The sequence below is a fragment of the Metopolophium dirhodum genome, chromosome 3 (genome assembly GCF_019925205.1).
Source record: "Metopolophium dirhodum isolate CAU chromosome 3, ASM1992520v1, whole genome shotgun sequence".
Lineage (NCBI taxonomy): Eukaryota > Metazoa > Arthropoda > Insecta > Hemiptera > Aphididae > Metopolophium > Metopolophium dirhodum.
In genome coordinates this window covers 5,419,490-5,444,546 of record NC_083562.1, presented here as the reverse complement: position 1 = coordinate 5,444,546, position 25,057 = coordinate 5,419,490, and the positions used below count along the sequence as shown (strand labels likewise).

The following is a 25,057-nucleotide window of genomic DNA, read 5'->3' as shown; positions in this document are numbered from 1 at the left end:
AATGTATGCGATACCCAGACCAAGTTAATAATACTACCGATTGCATGCATGACACTATCAAGGTTCGTGGCAAAATCAGTGAAATCGGTTATCGGTAGGAGCGTTGGGCAGTCAACTTTTGATAATGAAATTGTATTTTTAGGAGAAAACTAAGTTTTTACTGCAAAAAATATTCAATTTTAAATGATAAATTATAATATAATAATAAATGCTTATTTCTAAAAAAGTAAAACAACTTAGGTATAATATAAGATATTGTTATACTTTAAACTAACCTTAAACAGTTATCTAGACCAAATTTAACAAGTAAATGATCTACGATGTATGGCATGAACATAGTGAAACATGAACTTCCAGCAGTAACTATACCGTTTACCAGACCAAGGTATTTTTTGAAGTAATGACCAAGAATAGCCAATGAAGGCGTATAAGCTAATGATGCGCCAATACCATATAATAGGCCGTAAGTTACGTATAATACTTCCACCTAAAATATTATAATTATGTCAAAAAACAAAATTAATTTATACAAGTACAAAGAATATCTGACCCTTTAAGCTTAAAAATATGTATTATGTTATAAAAGTTTTAATAATAATAAATATAATAGAAATTAATTGAAAAAGAATAAATATTCTATTTATTCAATATCAAAGTTTAAAAACTAAAAATGCGGCCAATGACCTTTGAAATCGAGGCTTTGTAAGTAAAAAAAAAAAAAAACTAAAAATGGTGTACCTATTGGTGTTGTTTTTAGTAAAAAAAGATAATGTTCGATAAATTACATAATATAACCAAGTTACTTTTTTTTAAGTTACTTCTAACTTAATGAGGTTAATTTTATTCCATGTTATGCAGTAAACTATGAGTTATGAGTTAATTAATTGTATTGTCTCGGTTAAGTTAGTTGTTTTCACTAATATAAAACTCCACGAATTTAAAATATATTTTGTTTTGGAATTAAAAAAAAAAAATTATAATTGGAAATATCAAATATTAATTATAATATAGGGCTTGGAAGTTGTTGTATTTGCATGTTTATTTTGGGCTATTAGATTTATTGCTAAGTAAGCTAGAAATTAATTTCACGACGCTACGGAAAAAATATTAAGTATATAGTGCATATTTTTGTATATTTAGTGGTTTTTTAGTTTTATAAGAGCATATTTCTAATTTTTTATGATTAATGATAATATGCTTACAATATAGTTTGAAAATTCGACAGTAAAAAAATAAATTATTTACCTATAGGTAATGTAAATTTATTTTGAGTTTTCCTTGGTATCGTGTTTTTAAAATTTTAGTTGAAATTTGTATTTATGAAAATTGTATGTAAAAAAAACATATTTTGCCTACTATTTTAAGCGCTTAAGTGCATGCATATTTAGTACTTTCTAAGTGCATTAAGTTCCGAGCCTAAATTTATAAATTATGATATTTTAATAGGTAGGAGGTACCTATGTATTCTAAATATAAGGTACCTAGGTCAAAGTGGTTCGTACTATATCTGGACTGTCTATAATTAAAGTGATCAAAATAATAATGTATATACAATAAAATGTATACAATATATTATGAAAAACGTGAAAATAAAGTATAGTATGTAGGTACTGTATAGTAGTTATAAGTAATAAATAATAATTTATGTATTTTCGATATTTTTTAATGTACGTATGGACAAGTTATAACTTATAAGGAATCATATATTAAATGTTTAAGCTTTTTTAAAACAAAAAATTGTACCAATAAATCAAATAAATAAATAGAAAAAGTAAAAAAATTAAAATACCTATATGCTAGGTTGGGGTAGGTAAATTTAATTCGGTGAAAATTTCAAGTTCCTACAGTTAGTCATATTTGAGTTATAACATGAAAACACAATAGATTTTAATACAATTTTGTTAGTAACAATGTCTAGAAGTTAAAAATAAAAAATCATTTATTGGTATTGTTATCAATGCCAACGAAATTCGCAAGTAATAAAAATCATCGGAAACCTAAAATATTCTTTAAAATAAAATGTAGGTATGCAAAGGCAAACACGTAGAATACAATTTATTTATTTTTGGTTTAGTTTCGATTAAATGTATAATATTTATACACATATATTTTATTTTTCATTCTTAAAGTATTGACATTTAATGTTACTTAAAATAACGAAATTCGAAATAACCATAAATTGAAGGGCTTAAACATTAAAAACCTTTTAAAGAATCACTTTCAACATGTAGTACATGTAGGTATTAGGTACCTACGTTACTACGTTGCTGATTTCTTAAAATTGTAAATGGTTAGTTGTCAGAAAGGTTTAAAAATAATGCTCTCAAAATGTAAAAATCAGTGTGAAAATAGGTGAAGCATAGTGTTATATTATGTTATTCTTTATTTTACGAATAGATCGCTATATTATACACGATACACTTATGCAGTTATGCGTATGTCTCGTGATGCGTGACGTTGGTTTATGTTCTTGATTCACATACAATAATCATTTAGTTTAATACAAATTTAGCTATAATATTTATATGGGTACAACTATTTGTAAAATGTTAATGTACAATATTTTGTTGTTATAATAAAATTATTGATTAAAAATAGATTATTGTTTGAATTTAAGACACTTTAAGTTTAATAATATTATATTATAACTTACTTGATGTGTGAAATATGATGATATTAATAAACTATTAGTAGCAATAAAACCACCTATAAACGTAGTTGTCCTAATTCCTATACGATCAACGAGAACTCCAGCGATAGGTGACATTAGAAATGTTGTTCCCACTGTCAAAGAGCCAACCAATGCTAAAATCAACAAAATATTGTAAATCAAACGCAATTTAAAATGTGTTGAACGAGTACATTTTAGGTAAAAATATATATTATATAATATATTATATAATATTATAATATACCGTGGTTACAACATACAATTTATACAATTTATACAATTTATAAAATATAAAATATTTATAAAATAAACCAATAATTTTTTGATGATCGAGTTATTAGTTATGAGGAATGGGGATCATAATTATTATTATTATTAAATACTTTTATTACAAGTATAAAATGTATACCTATAAGGAACACAATATATAAGCAATAAACATATTTTATGAAGGATACATTATTTATATAATTATAAGGCATATATATAATCACAGGTAATGTAAGTTAGGTATACTTCAAGAACATTTTAAAAGATTTTCTTATAACTTGATATACTTATTATACCTAATTGGTGACTATAATATCGAAATCTATAATACCAAACAATAATACGATTTGTTTTAAAGCAATAAAATGCATGTATTTTATGTATAAGTGGTGGAGAGATCGATCAATTTGATATTAAATTGTACACATTTTTACAAGTTTTGTTTGTTACCTAATAGTGCAATAATGTAAATAATAATACATCTAATATAAGCCAATCAGATTTGTTTAAGAGCTAAATGTGGATTAAAGCTAAAAAAAACTGAAAAATAATGAGTAAATGTAAATATGTAATCATAAAAATTGTCCAGAACACGTGACTTTTTAAAATATTCTTTCATAATACTATGATTAACTATTAACTATTGGCTACCCTTAATTCTGTATTTCTTAATTTTTATTAAATAACAAAACAATAATAATAATAAATAATTAATAGTCTTCATAAAAAAACTTTACTTAAAGTAAAAAAAATATTAATATTAGTCAAATTGAAGGGGCTTATGCAAAAACCAGACAAACCAATTTTTTTTAATCAAAAAACGGAATCAAATTACGGAAAAATAACTAGTATACCCGTGTACAAGAACGATACAATTTCAACGGGCGAAACCATTTTTGACCAAAAACTTACGCTTCCCTTTTAGGCCAAAAGAGTTATGTAATAACAGTAAAAAAAAAAATGTATAAATAAAAAATAATAATTTGAATAATATAAAATTGTTGTCAATAATTATTGAATAGGTATAATACTTAGTAATATGTTATAAAAAGTATAAGTTAGATTTGTGAATAGCTATATAATATATTATAATTATCAATTATTTTACGCATTTTAATAATTTTCAAAAATATATTTGCAATAATTTTGCAAATATTATATACTATTTTATTATTTAATATATTATATAGTATTATACACATTACTATTATATTTAATAATTATTGAAAACAATTTTATAATATTTGAATTGGGTATTATTATTTATTTATATATTTTTTTATACAACTTGGGTATAATATATTAATATATATTTAATAATTTTCTATAAGTATAACATACAGACCTTAAGTATATAATACATTATTATTATTAAACTTTTTGTTTGGCCGAAAAGGGATGGGTCGATCTCGGACGATTTCAAAGTCGATCTCCCTATAAGTTAGAACTTCAGTATAATCCGGTAACTCTTCGCTGATGTCGGCAAATTTTTTTGTATTTATGCAATGACACGATTCAACACTCACAGTAATGTTAATTGATTTTTAAATCATTTAGAAAATTAATGAGAAGAACTCATTTTTAGAAAACTTTACATTTTATTTTTACTATTTATACAAGTATGTTTATTATTAATATAAGTGATAAAGACTAAAAAATACGAAAATATTTTTTTTACGTTAGTCGATTCTCAAAGGAAAAATATACCTATGCTTAATAGATCTTCATCAAAAAAATGTTGGCCACGCTTGAGGCTTTAATTATAATATATAAAATAACGTGTCCTGACTGACAGATTCATCATCGCCTAGCATAACCGCCGAAGCTAAAAGTATGACATTTGATCAGTAGTTTCGTTTTATGATGTAGATAATAGTATAAATGTATATATTTTTGTATATAAATGGTTGCCATTGGTTACTCGGGCATACGATGTAAAATCATGCATTAAAATACCATCGCATTTACAATGGCCTTGATTAAAGAAACTATATGTTTTGAGACCAAATGTATGTTTGTAAGAGCTTTTATACTCAAAAACTACTCGATTGATTTTTACGAAAATTTTTGTTCCCTGCAAAGTTTTAAAAATTAAAATTGTCTGGTTTTAGCACGGGCCCCTTCAATTTGCATAATAGTTTGAAATAACTAATAATAGTGACCATTTTCTAAATAAGTAATCAATACTGACTTAATTTTATAAAAAGTAGCTTTTAAGCAAAAGAGGACCTACTTCCGACCTTTATTTATTTATTAATGTGATATAATAAATACGGAAAGAATCAATATCAATTAATAAAAATATTAGAATAATTATTTTGTCATTGAATTATCAAGTTATGTAGTGATGAAAGAAAATCTAAATAAAATATTATATTCACATTAGTTAACATTTAATCTGCTGGTTAAACACATGTCTATAACTTTTTATACGGTTGAATACCAGTATTTTTTGAATTGACAAATAACCTTTTCACACAAATCGTTTATACGACTAAATTGTGCAGTAAGAAGACGTTATTAGACTAATGTGAATATAATAATGTATTATAATAGCATTGTGTTTCGTTTGAAAAGAAGAATGGGTAACTACTGTTATGTTGGGGAATTTAACAATGTTCGAACTTGGAATGTAATGTAGTCCATATGGGTTGTGAATCAAATAAATTACTTACATGCTTTTGACGATGCTTCACTGACACCAGCATCCTCTAGTCTTTTCAAGAGATATACATAAGTCACTGAATAGGAATTGATAAAACTAAAAACAAGACCATTGACCAAGAAACTGGCTAACACTACGATACACGATCGTATGTTAGCTTCAGGTAATATCCTTTCTTGGTTGTTCATTTTCCAAAATGTTTATAGATGTACTGTTGGAAATATCAGCCTGAAAAAACATAAATAGAAATGTAATAAATAAAACGAATGTTCGTAAACAATATAAACACACTGAATGTGAAAAATAAATAATGAAAATACTTTAAGGGGGTCGGAGCCGGTGCGTTTTTTGGTACAAAACATGTCTTACAGAAAAAACTCTCACGCCCTGTAAAATAGTCGGATTTTGTTAATTTTTTTTTCATTTAAAAGTAGAGAACATTTTGTAGGTTGGAACACAGCCTGATTTTGAAAATTATAATTATAGACGCTGGAATATGCATTTGAATAATGCACAATATTTGTTCTTTTTCGAACGTATTTTTCTACTACTATTTAAAGTAAAATAAAAATTCAAGCTTTGATCCGTTCTAAAAAAACTTCTCATCTTTCAGATACAAAAAAATGACCAAAATCCGACATATCAAGAGGCGTTAGTTTTTCCTGTAAAAGCATTTTTGTTCATCAAAATAGTGCAGCGTATAGCAAATTACAAGTAAGTATATTAATATCTATATATCTTTAAAATTATTTAAAAATCAAGATTGAGGTTATATAAATTATAACTTGCTCGTTCTTAAAATAACTGAAAACTTTTAGGGATTCTTTATTTTTAAAAATATTTTGGTAAGTTATCATAATTTACAATTAGGTCTTGTGAATGAATATACATAAATCTATATATTTTATTTTTTGATATTCTAGAACTAAACAAATATTTTATTTCATAAAGTTATTTTATTATACGAGTTAAAATAGGTGAAAGTCTATACATTAACAACAGTAGATTACCTACTTATTTTAGTAATTTGAACTAATTTCCAACTACATTTTTATTTTTGTCTATATCAATAATCATTGTAATGAAATACATTTTTTAATTTAAATTACAATAAATGTTGTACTTTAATAACATTAAACGTTTTGTATATACAAACATTAAATGTACTAATATTACTGTGAGTTCTAAAGCTCATAAATCATAATTGCATTATACTGAATAATATATATGCATATCGTGAAATATATTTAGTAGTTTACTATATTCAAACAGTTTTAAAAAGAATCAAAATAAAGTAACTATGTCAAAATTCATTGAATATTATAGGTAGTATAAAAAAACTATATATTATTCATATTTCATAACAATTTTCTTTTTCAAACAAATTTTATGAATATAAATTTAATTTAAATAATATTTGTTTATTATTAACTATTACACAGTATTAAGGAAAATATAGTATCTGTCCGTTTATAAATTATACATTAGGCAAATCTCAGTTAAATCCATACAGAACCATACACTCAATGCTACAGAAATAATGGACAGAAGAACAGGAAAATACATTAAACCGTCATTACTTAATTAACTAGTTCTAGAAATTCTCCTAATTACATGAGGAAAACTATTTTCAACAATTTAAATAACGAAGTAAAGAGTCTAATAAAAAGTTTATGTGTAAGTCAATCCAATAATACTTATGATATAATTAATATAATGAATAAAAATCAAATAAAAATGGCAATAAATAAAATATAGTTGGTAATCTTGATGATGTGTGTATCAATAAAATCATAAAAAGTCAATACGTCTAAACCTAATATCGTATAATATTTTAATATGTACCTATAATATGTATGCTGATGTAAATTTTTGTTTCTAAAGTTTTTTTTTTTATCATTTTATGTTTATTTAATTATGTCATATTTTTATTTGTATAAGTATTTTACTTTAAACGAATTATAATATCGCTGAACTCCGTATATCAGATACGAGCTTATAGCTCAGTTGGTATTCGTATCAGCTATTATTAATTTATTTTATTGTAATTATTTAATTTGTAATTGTTTTGGCTGAATAAATAAATAAATAAATAAACAATATTATAATATAAATATTTGTTTAATAAAATTAAGTTTATTAGAAATAAAAGTAAAAATTAATTATTTTCTAAAGAAAATCGTTATTAGTATCTAGTTATTATTTACAAATTAATTCGTCATTATTATAATAACCATACTAAGTATTTGATAATGATGGATACATTTCTCAAAGTAATTTTTGAAACTTATTTATTGTTATCATAAATCATAATAATTTTGTCTTTATTATGTAGATACATGTGTTTCCGACCCTTCTCCCCCTTTAGACCAATATTTTATTTAGTATGTATTTGCACGACCGGCCCCAAAACTCTTTCGTTGTTCTTTGGTTCACAAAATCTGTTAACCTAATTCACTGCACGTGATAATATTATCGTTTCTTTTTTTTTTTAATTCTGTGCCATTATATTATATTCTAGAATGATAAATCAAATTGATTGAAAACCATAATATTATGCCGGCTCAGTAATAAAAAAAAATATTTATCTAATTTCCATATTTTCTTCTATTTATTCATTAAATTTCATTAATGTTGTAGGTAGTAATAATATAAATTATATTTCGGAGTATTTGCGTATAATCGATCGCATATAACTTGTAAAGCGGTAAGTCAATATCACGTACAAATAGAATGCGATGTGAACTGTGAATAGGTTTGTGATTAGCTTAAAATGAGTAAAAATAATTTTGATAATTCCATTATATATATTATGTAGACACAATAATACACGTAATAAAGTTCCAAGTCTTAGGTATAAAAATTAAAAATTAATAAATAAAAAAATAAATTTCAAATTTTTTGATTTTGAAACACATTAAAAATATATATACTCATGTAGGTATAATATTTAAATTTTTAATAAACAAATATAATAATAATTTTTCAGTTTTGTTAATAAAAAGTCGTATATAGTATTAAATAGTTGCCCCAAGAAAGATTTTATCCTGCAGACGTAATTGCAAAAATCATTTTTCGTATAATTGTAGCTAATTTAATATAGAACTCAAATTTAGCCCTTCAATTTTAATGATCTATTGACTATTCAATGGCGATGTACACTCAAAATGTAAATACCTTTACATCAGAGCGACCTAAATGTCTTTTTTTTTATTTAAAACAATTATGTAAATGTGAAAAGTACTGAAGAAAACTATGAAAACGGAATTACTTATAGATGAAACATAGAATGTGTGCGTAAACTGATAGTATTATTAACTCGTCCTCTCTTTAAAGTGTTTTATTCATTTATTTATTTGATAACTAGATAAAGAATTACATAATACTATAGATAGAATGTAATTTTTTAATTTTGCGTAAATATTTGCGTGTTTAGGTTTTACTAGTTGAGCAAAAATTATATTTTGAATGTTATTTTAATGCTTTTCTTAAAAAAATGCATTTTTTACAACAGAGTTTATGTCAGCTATTTATCAAATAATTGTGTATGGTAGTACAAGTACACAATTACACAAGTAATAGGTACAATTTATACAATTTCACAGATACCACATTGACTATACTTTATATATAATAAATTATTCAAATTACAATTTAACTTTTTATCGCAGTTTAAACAAATTTGGCACGACATTCGCGTTTATAGATATAAATAATTGCATTTAATTTAGCATACAACTTTAAAGAATCTATTATCCAATAATGCAATAGTTGTTACGTTAATGATTTAATTAAAAATATAACAACATCAAGATTTGTTTATTCTATTTATATATCAAACAATTAATATGAAGAATTAGTCAGATGATGCCAGTCAGTTATATTATTATTTATTATTCATATTATATATAGGATCGTCATGCATGCAGTAATTAATTTAAATAAAATAAAATACATATTTTACACATACAGTAAAACCTCTCTATAACGGAATCACTTGGGACTAACAAATTGTTCCGTTATAGGAAGACTAAAATATGCGCTTACATAGGTTATACGGGAACGTTGTTATTTTTCGTTCTAGAGAGATTTCCGTCTTATAGGGTGTCCGTTATAAAGAAGTTTTACTGTACCCTTTAGAGACATTAAACATAACACTGGCGAAGTTAATATTTTCTTGCACGGCGGCATAGTCATAATATGAGTAATGATACCACTGAATTAAAATATTTTTATAAAACCGAATAAGTGATTCATTTTACATTTTAATTAATTTTAGGGATTATTGGATCCATCTAAAGACTAAAATCAATATTCAACTGTAGATAACCGTAGCTAAAAAGGAAAACAGTATAACATAACATATTACTGTATTAAACAATTACTTGGAACTGCCGAAAATGAAATAAATTTGTTAACGGTTAGAGCAACGTTAAAAAAAAAGATTTTAATCGTTTTATGTTGTGTTTATTGTATCATTATTTACACATTTTATACTTTTGTAATATTCAACAGTTTTTTATTTAATATAGGTAGGTAATATACTAATGTACCTTATTTGTGATGGATAAAATAATAATATCTATATTAGAATCTCGTTAATAGTAATATCATTAAGTTTTTTATGATTTAAATTTGTAATTTCTTTTAATAATATTAGCTGTACGATAAAAAAAATATACAAATTCTGAATATTTTCACAATTCAGTTAACATTTGAACAGGTGGTCATGTTAGGTTATGTTGAACAGGTGGTAAAATTTAAGAATTCAAATAGAAAAAGGTCAGATTTTGAAGTGCGAGAACATGAATTGTCTACCTACGTTCTTTTGTATCCATATTCCATAATATTATTTATTATACTCATACTATAAGTATACAATACACACAAATTCGTATAATCAAAGACGCTACAATATTATTATAGAACTTAGAACTGTCTTTGTGTACATTAATAGATTACACATGTAGGTACATAGTATGTGCATATACAAGTTGTAGAAGTCAATACACTTTTAATTAAATAATAAACATTACAATTTAAGGAACATGTTTATAATATTAACACAATACGGATTTAACAATGAAAAAACGCACATCGCCACATCGTTAACTGAATAAAATCAGTAATAAGTAATAATGAACAACTAAACAAACTACCTAGTTAATATAGGACGCACTGGAGGTCCACATGAATTTACATTTTTCGAACGACCACAGTTATGCATCAACTGACAAACTGTAGATATCTTCACAGTCCACACGATTGAAAAAAACAAAAACACCGGAGCTCCGCATTTACCAATAAACCTGAAGTCCGCATGCAATATATAATCGGTAATTGGTACACAAAGATTATAATACATAATTGGCTAAACAGCTTATCATTTATAAGCAGAAATACATATTAACTGTTAAGATATCGCCATAGTGCGGATTGGTGTAAAATTATGATGAAATTAAATCATAATCTGAAAATAGTCATGTAAAAATACAGTTTTTTTTTTATATAATACTGTATTGAACCTTGCCGTACCTTAAATATCGGATATTGAACACAAGTTATAAAACGATTGACCAATTTTAAAATGGCTTAATAATTTCAGAAAACATTTTAAAAGCTAAAATAATACAAGAATTATTTTGTAGTAAATTAATATTTAAAGTTATGCTCTCAATCCTGATATACCGCTAGTACAAAAATAAAGAATCTAACATAGGAAAATGGCATGGAGAATTAATTGTTTGAGTTTACATACATTGAACATCCACATTACGTCGAATTAAACTTAGAATACAATTTAAAAAATGCGAACTTATAATAATACACGAATTACAAAACTTGATAATTATTAAGAAAATACATACATAACAAATGATGCAACATTTCACCAAGTGTTTGAGTTAAAAGAAAAGCAACATTGAAGAGAACGACAAATAACTGTGAGTTTTTTTATGCCTAATTTGGTGAATTGGCTATACTTTGACACAACCCAATATTGGGATTTTCATTAAAATGTATTAGTTAGACGAATTCTTACATACCAATTAATTCTACTGAAAGAATGCAGGAAAATTAAATATCAATTTAAAAAATCAATATTAAAAAGAAATTAAATTGATAGGTATGACTTTGTAAAATGTACCTATAGCTTCATTTAATAAAAGATAACTTTATTTTTAAATGATTATTTTATCTATCTGTGTATTTTAATATGGCAAGCACGTTTTATTATTTGTTTTCATTGAAAATATATTAACTATTAGACATAGTTTATTAACTATTAATTATGTAGACGAATGCTCATACTCACGAATGCATTTTTAATATTGTTTATGTTATTTATTATTATTTTAATATAATATATTATATTTACTTATGTAGTATTTTTAGTATTTTTAAATAATACACAAAGAAAACACGTAGGTACAAAGTTAAAAAATATCTTGAGGAGTTACAGGGTTATTTTATAAAATGGCGGCGATTTGTGAGCAGCTACGGTACTCCCACTCAATAATATATTTTATGACAAAAGATTCATGCATTGATTAAAATCAAAACAAAAAACGCCACACAAGAACATTCGTTAATCGTATGTTGTGTTTACAAATTATAATATATTATAGACTAGCCAAAATATAATGTATTATAATTGAATCAAAATATTGTTTCGAAACTGTATTAAAAATGACACAGATTACAATATGAAGATAGGTAAAGGTTTAACATTAAAATTTGATAAATTTAAAAAAAAACGACCTCATTACAGTTACCTATATATTTATATATTAATATATAAGCCACATATAAAAGGATATTATAATTTATAGATTGGAATTCTGGTGGTAAAAACAAACGGCATTAATAAACATTTTTATCTGATTAGTTTACATAACAATGTAAATAGGTAAATAGTATAAATACAAAGGTAAAATTCTAAATTTTTTTTTAATAATTTACAGATATGTAAACAATAGACATAAGATATTGTGGAATGCAGTATAATATTTAAGATTTTTTATAAAGCAAACCAGTTACACCATATTTAGGTAATGGACATTGTATTAGAATTATTATATTATTTTACTGAACTATCTTTACCCCTTTTACCATGGAATGTAAAAAGTTAAATTGTATGTATTTTATTGTAATATATTATACATAAAAAACTTAAATTAAAACTTTTGAATAGGTAGTAAGTATTGTAACTATACGTTTTTTGTGACTTAATCTAAAAAATTATAATTTTTTGTTTTATTTTTTTTATTAGAGCACATGTAATATGTAATATTATAGTAATATATAACAATTGAATATTGATCAATACTTGCTTTGTCAGTTTGTGACATAATCAATCAAGTTTCATTAAGAGGATGTCAGAGCAACATTTGTGAACTGTGTCTATTTTATATAACACAGAAAAAAAACAACTTCATGATAATATATTTCCCATTTTGAATATTACTGTACACGGATAGAAATTAGGACAACAAATGTATACAATACAAATGTCGAAGGATAATAATGTAATTTAGTAACTTATAGGGGCCAGTTTAGTATAAGATAGCCCAAAATTGTAAGTGGGGGGCCTGTTATACCTATCGATTAACAAAATTACGCTTAAATATTATTATAAAATATATGTAGAATGTATTTTAAGAGTATAAATACTAAGTAAAAAATTAATAAATTACAATTAATGTTCATTAACTAAGTTGTTCAAAATAAAATATATAAGTTATGGTATAAACTTTTAAAAATATTCTTTTGAAATCGTGAAAATATATTATAATTTATAAATGATTATTATTCAAAATTCAAACATAACTCCTAATACAATAACTAAAGCATAATTTAATATTGACAAAGTATGATGCAGTGATGATAATGATGACATTGAATTCAATAAATTGAATGATATAATTTATTTTTAATCAATAAAATAATATTATAAACTAGTGTTGTTGAACTCTTATATCTATCTTTGCGTAATTAATCAAGTTCACTGTCATTATTTCATTTTTGTTAGTAACACATATTATAATATTCGTAAGTCATTTAAACATGCCACTATGCGTATTATACGGTAATTAAAAATGTCCGTTATAATTTATATTTAAAGTATTAATATCTTATCAAAAATATTACGAAGTTGAAATAATTGTTTGCATACAATTTTAAGTGTACTTATGTTTCTATGAATCAAATGTAAATAAATAAGGACAACTGCTTACTTAACGTATTAAAGTGGTGTAGTTTGATGAACTAGGGAATGGGTTGAAATTAAAAAAATTATATAAAATAGGTAGCACGCATAGTTGCTTTTGTAGTTGCCTATAATTTTTACAATGATGCAAAAAGGGAAATTTGTAAAACAATTTTGGTATAGTGTAAGAAAAATTAGGGAAACGACAGATTTAACACTGATAACCTCTTAATGAATAAGAGTTGATTAAATAACAATAATGGTGTTAATTGATTATCGATAGAATTTAATTTTATCGAAAAATGTCCACTAATTTACATCTAAAAAGGTAGTCATCAAATCAAATGAAAATTGTATTCTAAAGTAAAGACTTTTAATATACCTATAATAATGACTAATTCATAATTATTTTTATATACAATTACAGAAAATCAATTATTTAATAAATGCTCCTATAAATAGAGAATCATGGGGTTAGCTATTAATACTCAAATCGATTTATTTAATTTTAACTTTATTAAATCTTTTTATTATTTTATTCATTAATTGTTAAATGTTAAATTTCTTTATCTGTATTAAATTAATAAATAAAATAAATTAAAATTAAAATTCATGACATAATTTTATTTTTATGTCTATAAAAGATTATTTATAAATGATAATTAATTTATCAACAATATGTACCAATGTCAAGAATCAAAAAGATCAATATCGAAAAATGCTCAACTTACACGTACAAAGCTACAAACTAACAAGAGTCTAAATTATGTGATAATAATGTTCTCGTTATTTTTCGCACTGGAAAATATTGATTATTTACGAAAACAATACTATGAGACCTAAATATAGGACATAGCCACATAGATGGCCGGTGGGTAAAACGTATGGCATAATATATATATAATATACAAATTTGATCAAATAAATTATACCTATATATTATATAAACTATAAATGTTTAATTTCCTACAACTTTACGTGATTATATTATAATTCATTTATACAAATTTAAACGCATTTTTATGGATCCATTGGTTTAGTACACAAATTTAAACAATAAAATCAAAAATTTAATTTGAAATGTTTATTCTAAAATTAACGGGTTAAATTTTTTTTTTTTAAATGGAAAAATTGTTAAATGTCTATTTGAAAATATAATACAAGACAGTAAAAAAATTAAAAATTAATCTGTGCAAAATTATAGTAAACATAAATACAATTTAACGATATTGAAAGTAATATTTTTTGATTATAAGGTAAATTGTGAACAAAAATTTCGTTTTAGGTTTGGTTATTAATTTTCAGATTACAAAAAAATAATTTATTTTGTTGAAAATTGGTATGCGTAAATATTACCGTTTTTACTGTACTTAGTTTTTGCCAATTATTTCAAAAAGTACCAACTATATCAAAGTTAAAGATTAAAGCATTTTTACTGTTCCATAACGCGATGACAAACTAACAAACAAACAAATAAATACACTGAAAAACCAAGCTCAGAATCTAAAATGTAAATCCTTTATTGTTATGCCACATTATTTATATATTATCTATTAATTGGCTAAAAACGGGACGTTCTATATTTTAAATATAACTATATATTATTTACCATAGACCATAGTAGGTTAACCATTACGAATACGAAGAATTTTGTATGATAAACCAAGAAAAAATAATTTCAAAAATAGGTATTTATTAAAGTCATGATGGATGTATTCGAAAAATAAAATTACATTTAAATCGCTCTAACTGTTAGTGTCACGGGATTTCTACACTTTAAATAATAATTCGTCTGAACAATCTAGAATAATATGCACCGTAAATACAGTATTTGTATTAAATTTATATTGTACATTTACAATTGAAACTTTTACACTATTTTCCGCATTTATTAACCCTATGTGTGGATGACGATTTACGGAGAATGTAGATATTTTAAAAATACCAATATTCAATTTAATATTAAATTAAAATTAAAACAGTTTAATAGTGGTTTATTATTTCATATGTATTTGTAGAAAAAAATAGATACGATATCAGTATTTTAAATCAACGCTGTGGTTCGAATATTTTTGGATTATAAAAGAATTTTATACAGAAGTTTAACAGTATACAAATACGAGCTTAAGTATATTAAATAAAAACTATTTAAATGTTCTTTACAAACAATACAAATAGGTAATTAATACAATTTAGTTACTAATAATTCAAACATTAACTAAAAACTGTGCTACAATTAATTGAAATTGAAAATAATATATATTATTATTTTTGAAAGGTACATTGATTTGAACGTTTCGTTCGTTACGGTATGTAAAAAATTGTCCAAGTACGACTAATTACGATAGAGTCCTATAAATAGGATTTAAAATTAATCAAATATTATTATTATGCTTACAGTCAATATTCTATAATATGAATAATGAATCTCGAGTACTCACGTGTATACTTTAAATGTTGTATTTTTCCGTTAAAGATAATATGCCTAAACTATTTTATTTTAATAATCAAACAATAAAAATTATTACTTGTAAACACTTATTTAAATATTTTGTATACTGAATAATGTACTCTTTAACATGCTTTTCGACATTGAAACAAGAAAACGCTACCACGTGCTACTTGATCACACAGCAAAACGTAACTAAACTCGCTCCTGGTTGATGAGACAGGAATCTACGTTCGCTATGGTAGTATGGTACCAAACGTATATTTTTATACATGCGGCAGCCAGGCGTTCTCAAAATGTTTTTTATCGACCGCAAACTTATTAACTAAATCTCAATTTGCGATCTAAGAATAAGTAATATTATTAAAAATATACCTATTACATAATAATTATAAATAAAAGAATATACTTAACATTTTAATATCTTCTAAGTACTTTAATTTTTTTTTTAATAGATTACATTTTTATTGAAAAAAATAAACCTTAAAAATATTTATAATTTAACTTCTAAGAGTAAAGTGAAAAATATAATTCTAATAAAAACACTTTATTTAAATAATTTGAAGTATTAACGAAAGATATTTTGGTAATCACTTTTAAGTAGGTACTAGGTATCCATTACGGGATGGTATGGCAGTCTGTAGGGTGATATAATGTTTAGACCGCTTAGGGTTCATTGTATCTTGAATGCACAATATCATGCACGGGTAAAATGACGCAATACAACAGCATGTGAAATAATACAAAATAAACACAGTAGGTTAGGCCTATACCTAATGTTTATAAAAATATTTTTTTAAATTTTAATATAGGCACTTAAGTAAAGGATATATTTTTAATTTAATAATAATGCATTATCTAGGAAATTAATATTACGAATATTATGAAAAAAAAATTATAATGTAATAGGTACTATAATATATATAGCAATATAGTCTATACCCGGTACCACCCCATAGGTGATAGATCTATATCCTGCTTTGAATTTGTAATAATAATAAAAAATATTGTTACGCAAGAACACGTAGCATTTTTAAAATGTACATATTTTTTAAAATATTTTGCATAGGATTTATTTGAAAAGTTTAAAAAAAAGATAGTTTATTACCTTTTATTATTTTGAATAGTACCAAGGTACTAATAAATAATAATATAATTTGTACTTTGTAGGTACTTTCTAGTTTCTATTTTTTGCTAAGATGTATTATAATATAGTTGTAAAAACTAGAGGCCCACAAGACTCTCTAGTTAAGATAGCCTGAGTAGATAGTAACCATCCTAAATGCAGTTATATTTTATATTGAAGAATTCCAGATACTCGACATTTAAAACAAGTATTTTCTTTTTATACTTCGTATTTCGAATTCCTATATCTATATTCTATATACAATATACATTATACATATATAGAGCCAAAGTCAAAGAGTCAAGTGGTACAACCAGTTATTGAGAAAAACGATGGAATATGATTACAAGTTGCAACTCTGAACTCTGAGAAATACAAACATGACCATGTGTAATATTATATATGCTTACAATATGCAGTATATGTATATTGTCTATAACCAACATGTACACGCAGTGATTTATATTATTTCCACTGAATACATATAGAACATTTTAGATTATTGATACAATGACACTTAATGAACGATGATACTATACCAGTATAACTGTTAAACTACATAAACCATATTTTATTATGTTGATTTGTAATTCTAAATACTACATTCAGATATTTTGTTCTATAATCAACAACAAAATGAATATAGGTCTTGACATCTTGTCAATTTTAAGAACTCCTTCGCCTTAAGAATTAATATTTAATTAATAATTTACAAATATTTGAATAGTTTGTTGTTAAAAAGCACCAGATTTACATTTAGGTAATGGTTCGGAATTTCCTGGGCTTGTTTATAACATTTTACACAGTCCCAACATTTTTTATAAATTGCAATTTTAACTGAAATGCCTTTTTTTGGTCAGTTAAGTAGCCATTAGGTTCATCAATACTAAATTTAAAATTCCATTAAAAATGGAGGACCAAGTATAATATCTCCGACTACATATTTCAGTGGCGTATTTACAGGGGGAGAGGGAGGGGATCAATGAGATAAATTCCCCCTCACCATAGGCTGTATATAATATGCAACATTTTTCGGAATCATACTTAAGGCATAAGCTTTAAACGCGGGGCTACTGGATAAAATCGTATCGCCACCATGACAAAAACCTAAATACGCCACTGACACATTTTATAGGTAGATATTATACTCAGTATTATACAATTGTACGAAGATGTCTCTTTTCATATAAGTTAGTCGTATTTTACTCTTTTATTTACTGGCTACAACAAAACATTTTTAATTTTATAGTATTTACATTATTAGACAATTATAATAATTTTAATAAATGCAACTAGTTGATGTTGTTATAAATTCAGCAAATATCAGCATACTTTACATTAATTGTTATCAAATTATGTTAATTATTAATCACAATTTGTATGTGGTATGTCCCTTCAAATGTGTTAACTAAGTATATTGATTACCACCATTCTACTTGTTAATTGTCATTTAAACTAAGATTTGTTTAATATAAATTTTATATTTATATTTTATTATTACAAATAATACTTCAAAATATACAAAAACCTCTTAAAAATGTTTTGAATTAAACAATGAATCAAAAACTAATATTGTATTAAGCACTATGTATAGCGTATGTAATATGCAAATTCAAATTCAAACCAGCAGGATTAGACTTCTGAGTTATTTAACTTTGTGTACTAAGAATAGTAATCCATAATAGTAATTCATAATAGGTTAAGAAGATATAGTGACTATGATGATATTAAAATTATAGTAATTACTAATTACTATTACTAATATAAATGCACCTATTAACATTTCTGTTTATACAATTTCTAAAAATGTTCGAGTATAATAAGTACTAAACTAAAGATTACATCTATTTTAAATTTTATATAAAATCATTATTTGGAACTATTATTTGTACTATTTAAAGTTACATAACTTTGAAACTATTCGTACAAACTTAGATTTGGATGCATTAAAATTTCAAAAATATCATCAGATTAACAATTTGCAGTAATAGAGTAGTTTTTTTGAAAAAGAATTAATCCTTAGATTATATAAAATTATAAAAACAAAGTCCAAAAATGAGAATAAATTCATTATTAGAGGAAAAAATATAAGAGAGCATCCTTGGTGAATCACTGTTAATCACCTATGTTAAATTTGGTAATATAGTGAAACCTCAATAACTCGAATCGGTTGGGGGCGAAAAAAAATTTGAGTTATCGAAAAAATTGTATGTACTTATTGAAATGCAGGGGTGAAGATACTCCTTCGAGTTATCGAGGGTTTACTGTATATTCAATGACAAATTATAAATATATTTCAAGTATACAAGTACCCATTTTCATATTTAGTGAGGTTATATGAGTTTTAGGGGGCTAATTTTATAATCAGTAAAACTATTTATTAAATCATAAACATATTTGTAATATTTTCATTTGTTGTAAAAATTTAAAATTGTTATTTTAAAATAAGGAATGCAACCTCCCCCCCACTGGGAAATATCCCTGCATCCTGCTGGCTCGAACGGCAATACGTGACTACATTTTTTACAGTAGAATAATAAATTCTAGAATCAATATGTGGTATGGTAGTACTTATATAAAAGTTTTTAAAATTATCTTCTTCTAAAATGTTATTATCTAATAAAATATAATATTTTCCTAAACATAAATAAAAGTTTGTAATTCCCACAAATGATAAAAATTTATATACCTTCATTAAAATATGATAAAATTATAACTTTTAGTGATATTAAATACAACTGATTAAGAAATTAATCATTTAAAGCAGAGGTGTCATTTGATAGGTGGACAAAAGGGAAATATCACCTCGTATAATTTTAAATGGCCTCCTGGCCCCTGGGCTAATCTTTTGTGATTGTTGTAATTAACATGTTCAACTGTATCTTTCCCTAAGAGAAACATTCTAATACAAATGGTACCTTGCTTCAAATAATCATATATCCCGCCGCCACTGGGTACCTTTATGGTTAAGATGGTACTTAATGGTTATTGCAACTACATATGTGATTTTCCAGAAAACTAAATTCTGTTGCTGTAACTGTCAACTACCACTAGTTAACATGACGTTATACTATTATAAGACAATTTTTTAATCTGCAAAATAAAATAATACAAATAGGTCTGCTTAACAAATGTAAAGCACATAAAAGTGAAGTCTTAAAATAATATAAGTTATAGGCAACACAATTTTAACCTGTGGTAATTGCAATACTGTGATTGATTTGACCAGCTGATCGTTTAGGTTATTGAGATAACGAATAAGTAGGTACCATAAAAACAAATTGTATAGGTACCTATATTAAAAATATTTTTAATACCTACGATAACAAAATTATTCTGTCATTTTTAGTATTGTAGGTGTTATATTATACTCTGAGTGAGGAATGAATTTTTAGTTTTTATATTACGATTGAACAGATTTTTAATTGACAATATAGGTACTATTATATTGGCCAATACGGACAAGAAATAACAAGACGACCGCTTGTACAATGAAACAGGCATATATATAAAAAGCAGGAACCATATGGAAGGAACAACACTTTAACTTTTAAAATTTTGTAAAAGGGCCAGTAAAAATGTAAGTGTCGCGTCTGACTGGTAAAATCTGCAGAGACAACAATGATTTAAGCCGTTGTTTACTATAATATTGAATTATCTACTTACAGCTGGTATTATAGTTTCAACCTAGTTCATGTTTATCTTGTTGAGTAACAATATTAGTTGAAGCATAGAGTAGATGAAATCATGAAATATAATTTGTTGTATTACTGTATGTAATATGTATCATTTTAATAAATTTCATATTAGGTAGGTAATAAAAATCATAAAAATTGAATTTTAAAACATGAAAAAATTTAAATGATAACCGATGCCCGATAGGCGGTAGCTGTTGATAACTGATAAGCAATGCAACAACAGCACGTCGGACCAGGAGCGTTTAAATACAGGAATGCACCGCTCATAGTGCGCATGCGCAATATGGTATCGTCCGCATAACTATAGTAACTGATAACTCAGTGATAACTGATAATGTGATATTATACCTATTGAACTTAAATAAAATTATTAATATTGCAATTTGCGAATTTAGTATATTTTAAGTTTTAACTGAGTTATACTGATACAATTTGGTACATTTAGTCTATGGTAGGTACAACATTTTTTAATAATATAGAAATATAATAGTTTTAGTCAATAGTAATATTTGTAAAAAGATATAATATATCGTAAAGTACAAAAAAGTTTTACACTAACTAATATAAATGGAATTTTAGTATATCATATTCAGAAATTCCCACCTATTACGTTTTTATTATCTTACTTCAATCAATGTGTTGGAAATAGAACATGTCTAAATACTCTAAATTCCTATGTCATAAGCGTGTTACTGTGTCAGGTAAAATGTGTTTTACCAGTGACCTTAAATAAAATAGCATCATAAAGATAGCTAAAACCTGTTTGGGTAAGAATTGGTAAGTTTTGAATACCACACCATAATATCGTATTTATTCAAAATTTTAGTTTGCCGCTTAAATCACTGATAATCAATAATCAACATGTTATCTAATATCTATGTTATGCAGACGATACCATATTGCGCATGCGCACCATGAGCGGTGCATTCCTGTATTTAAACGCTCCTGTCGGACCAAGGTATATTGATAAGGTGTCGTCACGTCTTGTTTGAAAACTTGATTGAACATTTTACCACAGGCAGTCATAACCACCGGGAGCGCTATATGTCCTATGGAGGCCGATAATAATTGAACACTATTGTACGTTAAATCCATAGACCTATTAACTATAATAAGTAATAACTAATAACTATTAGTTAATAGGTTTACGAGTTCATTATTCAGTGTTCAAGAAGTTACACGTGGGATACGTAGGTACAGACTTTGAAGCTCGATACGAGTCGGTACGCCGTACTTAACTTTTCGTATTGAATTTTTCTTCCTAAAAATCCTGAGTGTCTTTGTTTATATGTTACGCTTACGGCCACTTATATTAAGCTCCCGAATAAAGATATATTAATGTGAAGTGTGATATACTGGTATAATATTATAATATATCTTAATAACTTAATGTGTGAATAGAGTACCTATATCTATATCTATACCTATACCTATACCTATACCTATATCTATAACCTAACCTATATACATTATACTGGATATAGGAATAGGATATAACTCGTAGAGTAACTTAGTCCATGATAAAACTGTATGTTAATTAATAGTTTAATGGTTACGGTACCAAAAATGTTTAAGTGGACGTCACACCAGCATATTATTGTCGTTTCCGTCTTGCACACGTACGACACAGACAAAACGCGTTTACGCAGTCTGACTAGAACTCGTTCAATTTTGGTGTTAGAATAAAAACACCTATAATAAAATTAAAATATGACGATATTTTGGAGGGAAAGACGTTGAGTTTTTTTTTTAAAAATTTAGAGGTATTTTAAAAAATGTTGATATTTTTTATATTTCTAAACCATATAATGAACGTTATATTGAGTATAATGGAAAAAAACGCAACGACTATTGTACTCAGAAATATTTTCATAATTAAATTTTACAATGTGTATTTTTACTCTAGAACCAAAATTGAGAGAGTTCTACTCAGACAGCGTATTGATACACTATGGTTTGTTTTTTAAAGCAATAAATGGAACATCATTATATATTTTGTGTCAAGAGGATGTCAGCGCACTATTTGTTTTCTCTCTCTAGCCCACTCTTGTGTAAAATCACTCATTACAAAAAGATAGAGAATAATATTTTTGAGGGAATGACATATCGATTTCTCTAAATATTGTTTCAAAACGATTTAAACATAATCAAAATTTACAACATTTTTTTGTTTATTTTGAAAGTAGGTCACGGTGTACGGTTTTATTGCTGACTTACCAGAGGGCATTTATAATTGTGAAGAGTCGAAGATTTACTGATTGAAAGGATTAAAATATGTTTAGGTTTGAAATGTTTATGGTTCTCCTGCAGAGTTGAATGCCGTATAAGTCATAGCAAGTAGTATTAATTGTTATATATTAGTATTTTGATAAAAGAGATTTTTAATTTCTTAATTTATAAAGTTTGCAGAGGTTTGAAATTAAGAATTTCCTATTTGTTTTTATGTGGGTTCCTAAATAATTCTTTTGTCTAGGTGGAGACCTAAGTACTTAACATAAGTAGCCATAAGCATGACAAATGATATATTTTGTCATGGCCATAAGGATTATTTTGTCATTAATAAACAAATTATTCAAATTTTTCCTCCCTAGGCCTTTCCGATACAACACGTCTACTAAAAAGAAAATAGTCCAGGGACCTTTTAACCTAATTATTATTCACATCTAATTTATGTAAAAAAAAAAAATAAAGTTTTTAACTCAGACTAGATTAGGTATTAGGTAATAGGTATGTTGTCACTACTTTTTTTTTTACATATTTTTGAGTAATATCACTGAATATTTCCTCTACTCACGTTTCTCTTGTAATTTTTTTTTGTCTTCATGGTCAAATTTACTTATTATATTTATTAATATAGATTATAAATAAAAACCAAGGGCTGAAGGTGATATGCGTAGATTGCAATATCCTTTCATTTATTTTAATTTTATAATTAAACCATTTTTTTAGTTTTGTTATTTGGTCTAAGAGATTTTTTGTTGCATAGTTTATGTCAGAGCTGAATGAAGTTATTGGTGTGTCATTGGTTAATGTGGCTAGTTTAGTGCAACTGAACTGTAGTAGGTCTACTGTAAATAAATTATATAATGTCTTCCATGGTGTGCTTTGCTGATTTTGTTAATCATATTAATCACAAAGTGGATAAGGACCAGAGTTGCCGTAGATAACGATTTATTTAAGTAATTATTTTTATGGTTTGTTTGAAGACAGTTTTATTTTCTTGAGAAATATATTTTTAAATGGAAGTAATCGGTGGACAATTTTATAAATACCTATTTAAGAAAATTACGGAACAAAATTGTAGCGAATGATGTTTTACAGTCAACAGTCGCCACGAGCAAAGTTTCATATTGAAACCTAAAAGCTTTTATTCAGAAATTAATTTAAGAAGGCGTTATAGTCTTACAGTTCATATTTGGCTGAAGTTTTTTTTTATCTTTAAGGTATCTTCTAAGCATTACTGCATTTACTTTCGTATTTCAAAATTTGCAAGAAATATAATTCAGCATTCCTCACTTGACTTTGTAAGAATAATACCGATTACTGAAATGTGAGGATAATATTTTTTTCAAAATAATTAAGATCAAACAATTTGTTGCAGTAATTTGTCATTTTGATACGTGCTTTGTAAATTGTATGGAATGATACGGTTATATACATTTAAAATACCTCGATGGTCAAACATTAACGTAGTATTGTTTAATTTCGATATTATAATGGTATTTGTTATAGTATAAAATATAGTATACGGTAGGTTTATTAATTAATAGGTACAAACTACAAGGTACTACGTTTAAAATCAAATTTAAATGTTGTCATGTTATGCCATTAATTAAATATAAATATTTAATCAATATGGTTATGAGCACGATGCCATGATTAAAGATTGTATCTAAAATAACTATCTTACTAATTGGTAACAATCTATTTAATCGTGTTTATACCTTATATAGTTATGCGTAACCGTGAACG

The 25,057-nt window shown here is 25.4% G+C and overlaps 1 protein-coding gene across 3 annotated transcripts in view; it reads right to left on the bottom strand.

Annotated features, from left to right (window-relative positions):
- Positions 1-21,239, bottom strand: part of LOC132940949 (monocarboxylate transporter 10) — a 34,289-nt gene extending 13,050 nt beyond the window's left edge. The window contains exons 1-4 of one of the 3 annotated variants that reach the window (XM_061008757.1): positions 21,054-21,239; positions 5,617-5,834; positions 2,654-2,805; positions 276-487 (exon numbers count right to left, since the gene is read on the bottom strand). In XM_061008757.1, the coding sequence (XP_060864740.1) occupies positions 276-487; positions 2,654-2,805; positions 5,617-5,794 (542 nt within the window). In that variant the 5' untranslated portion in view covers positions 5,795-5,834; positions 21,054-21,239. Of the gene's footprint in view, positions 1-275; positions 488-2,653; positions 2,806-5,616; positions 5,835-16,253; positions 16,464-21,053 lie in introns of those variants that run through there. The other 2 variants (XM_061008756.1, XM_061008758.1) reach the window with 2 other exon arrangements.
- Between the last annotated feature and the right edge of the window lie 3,818 nt (positions 21,240-25,057).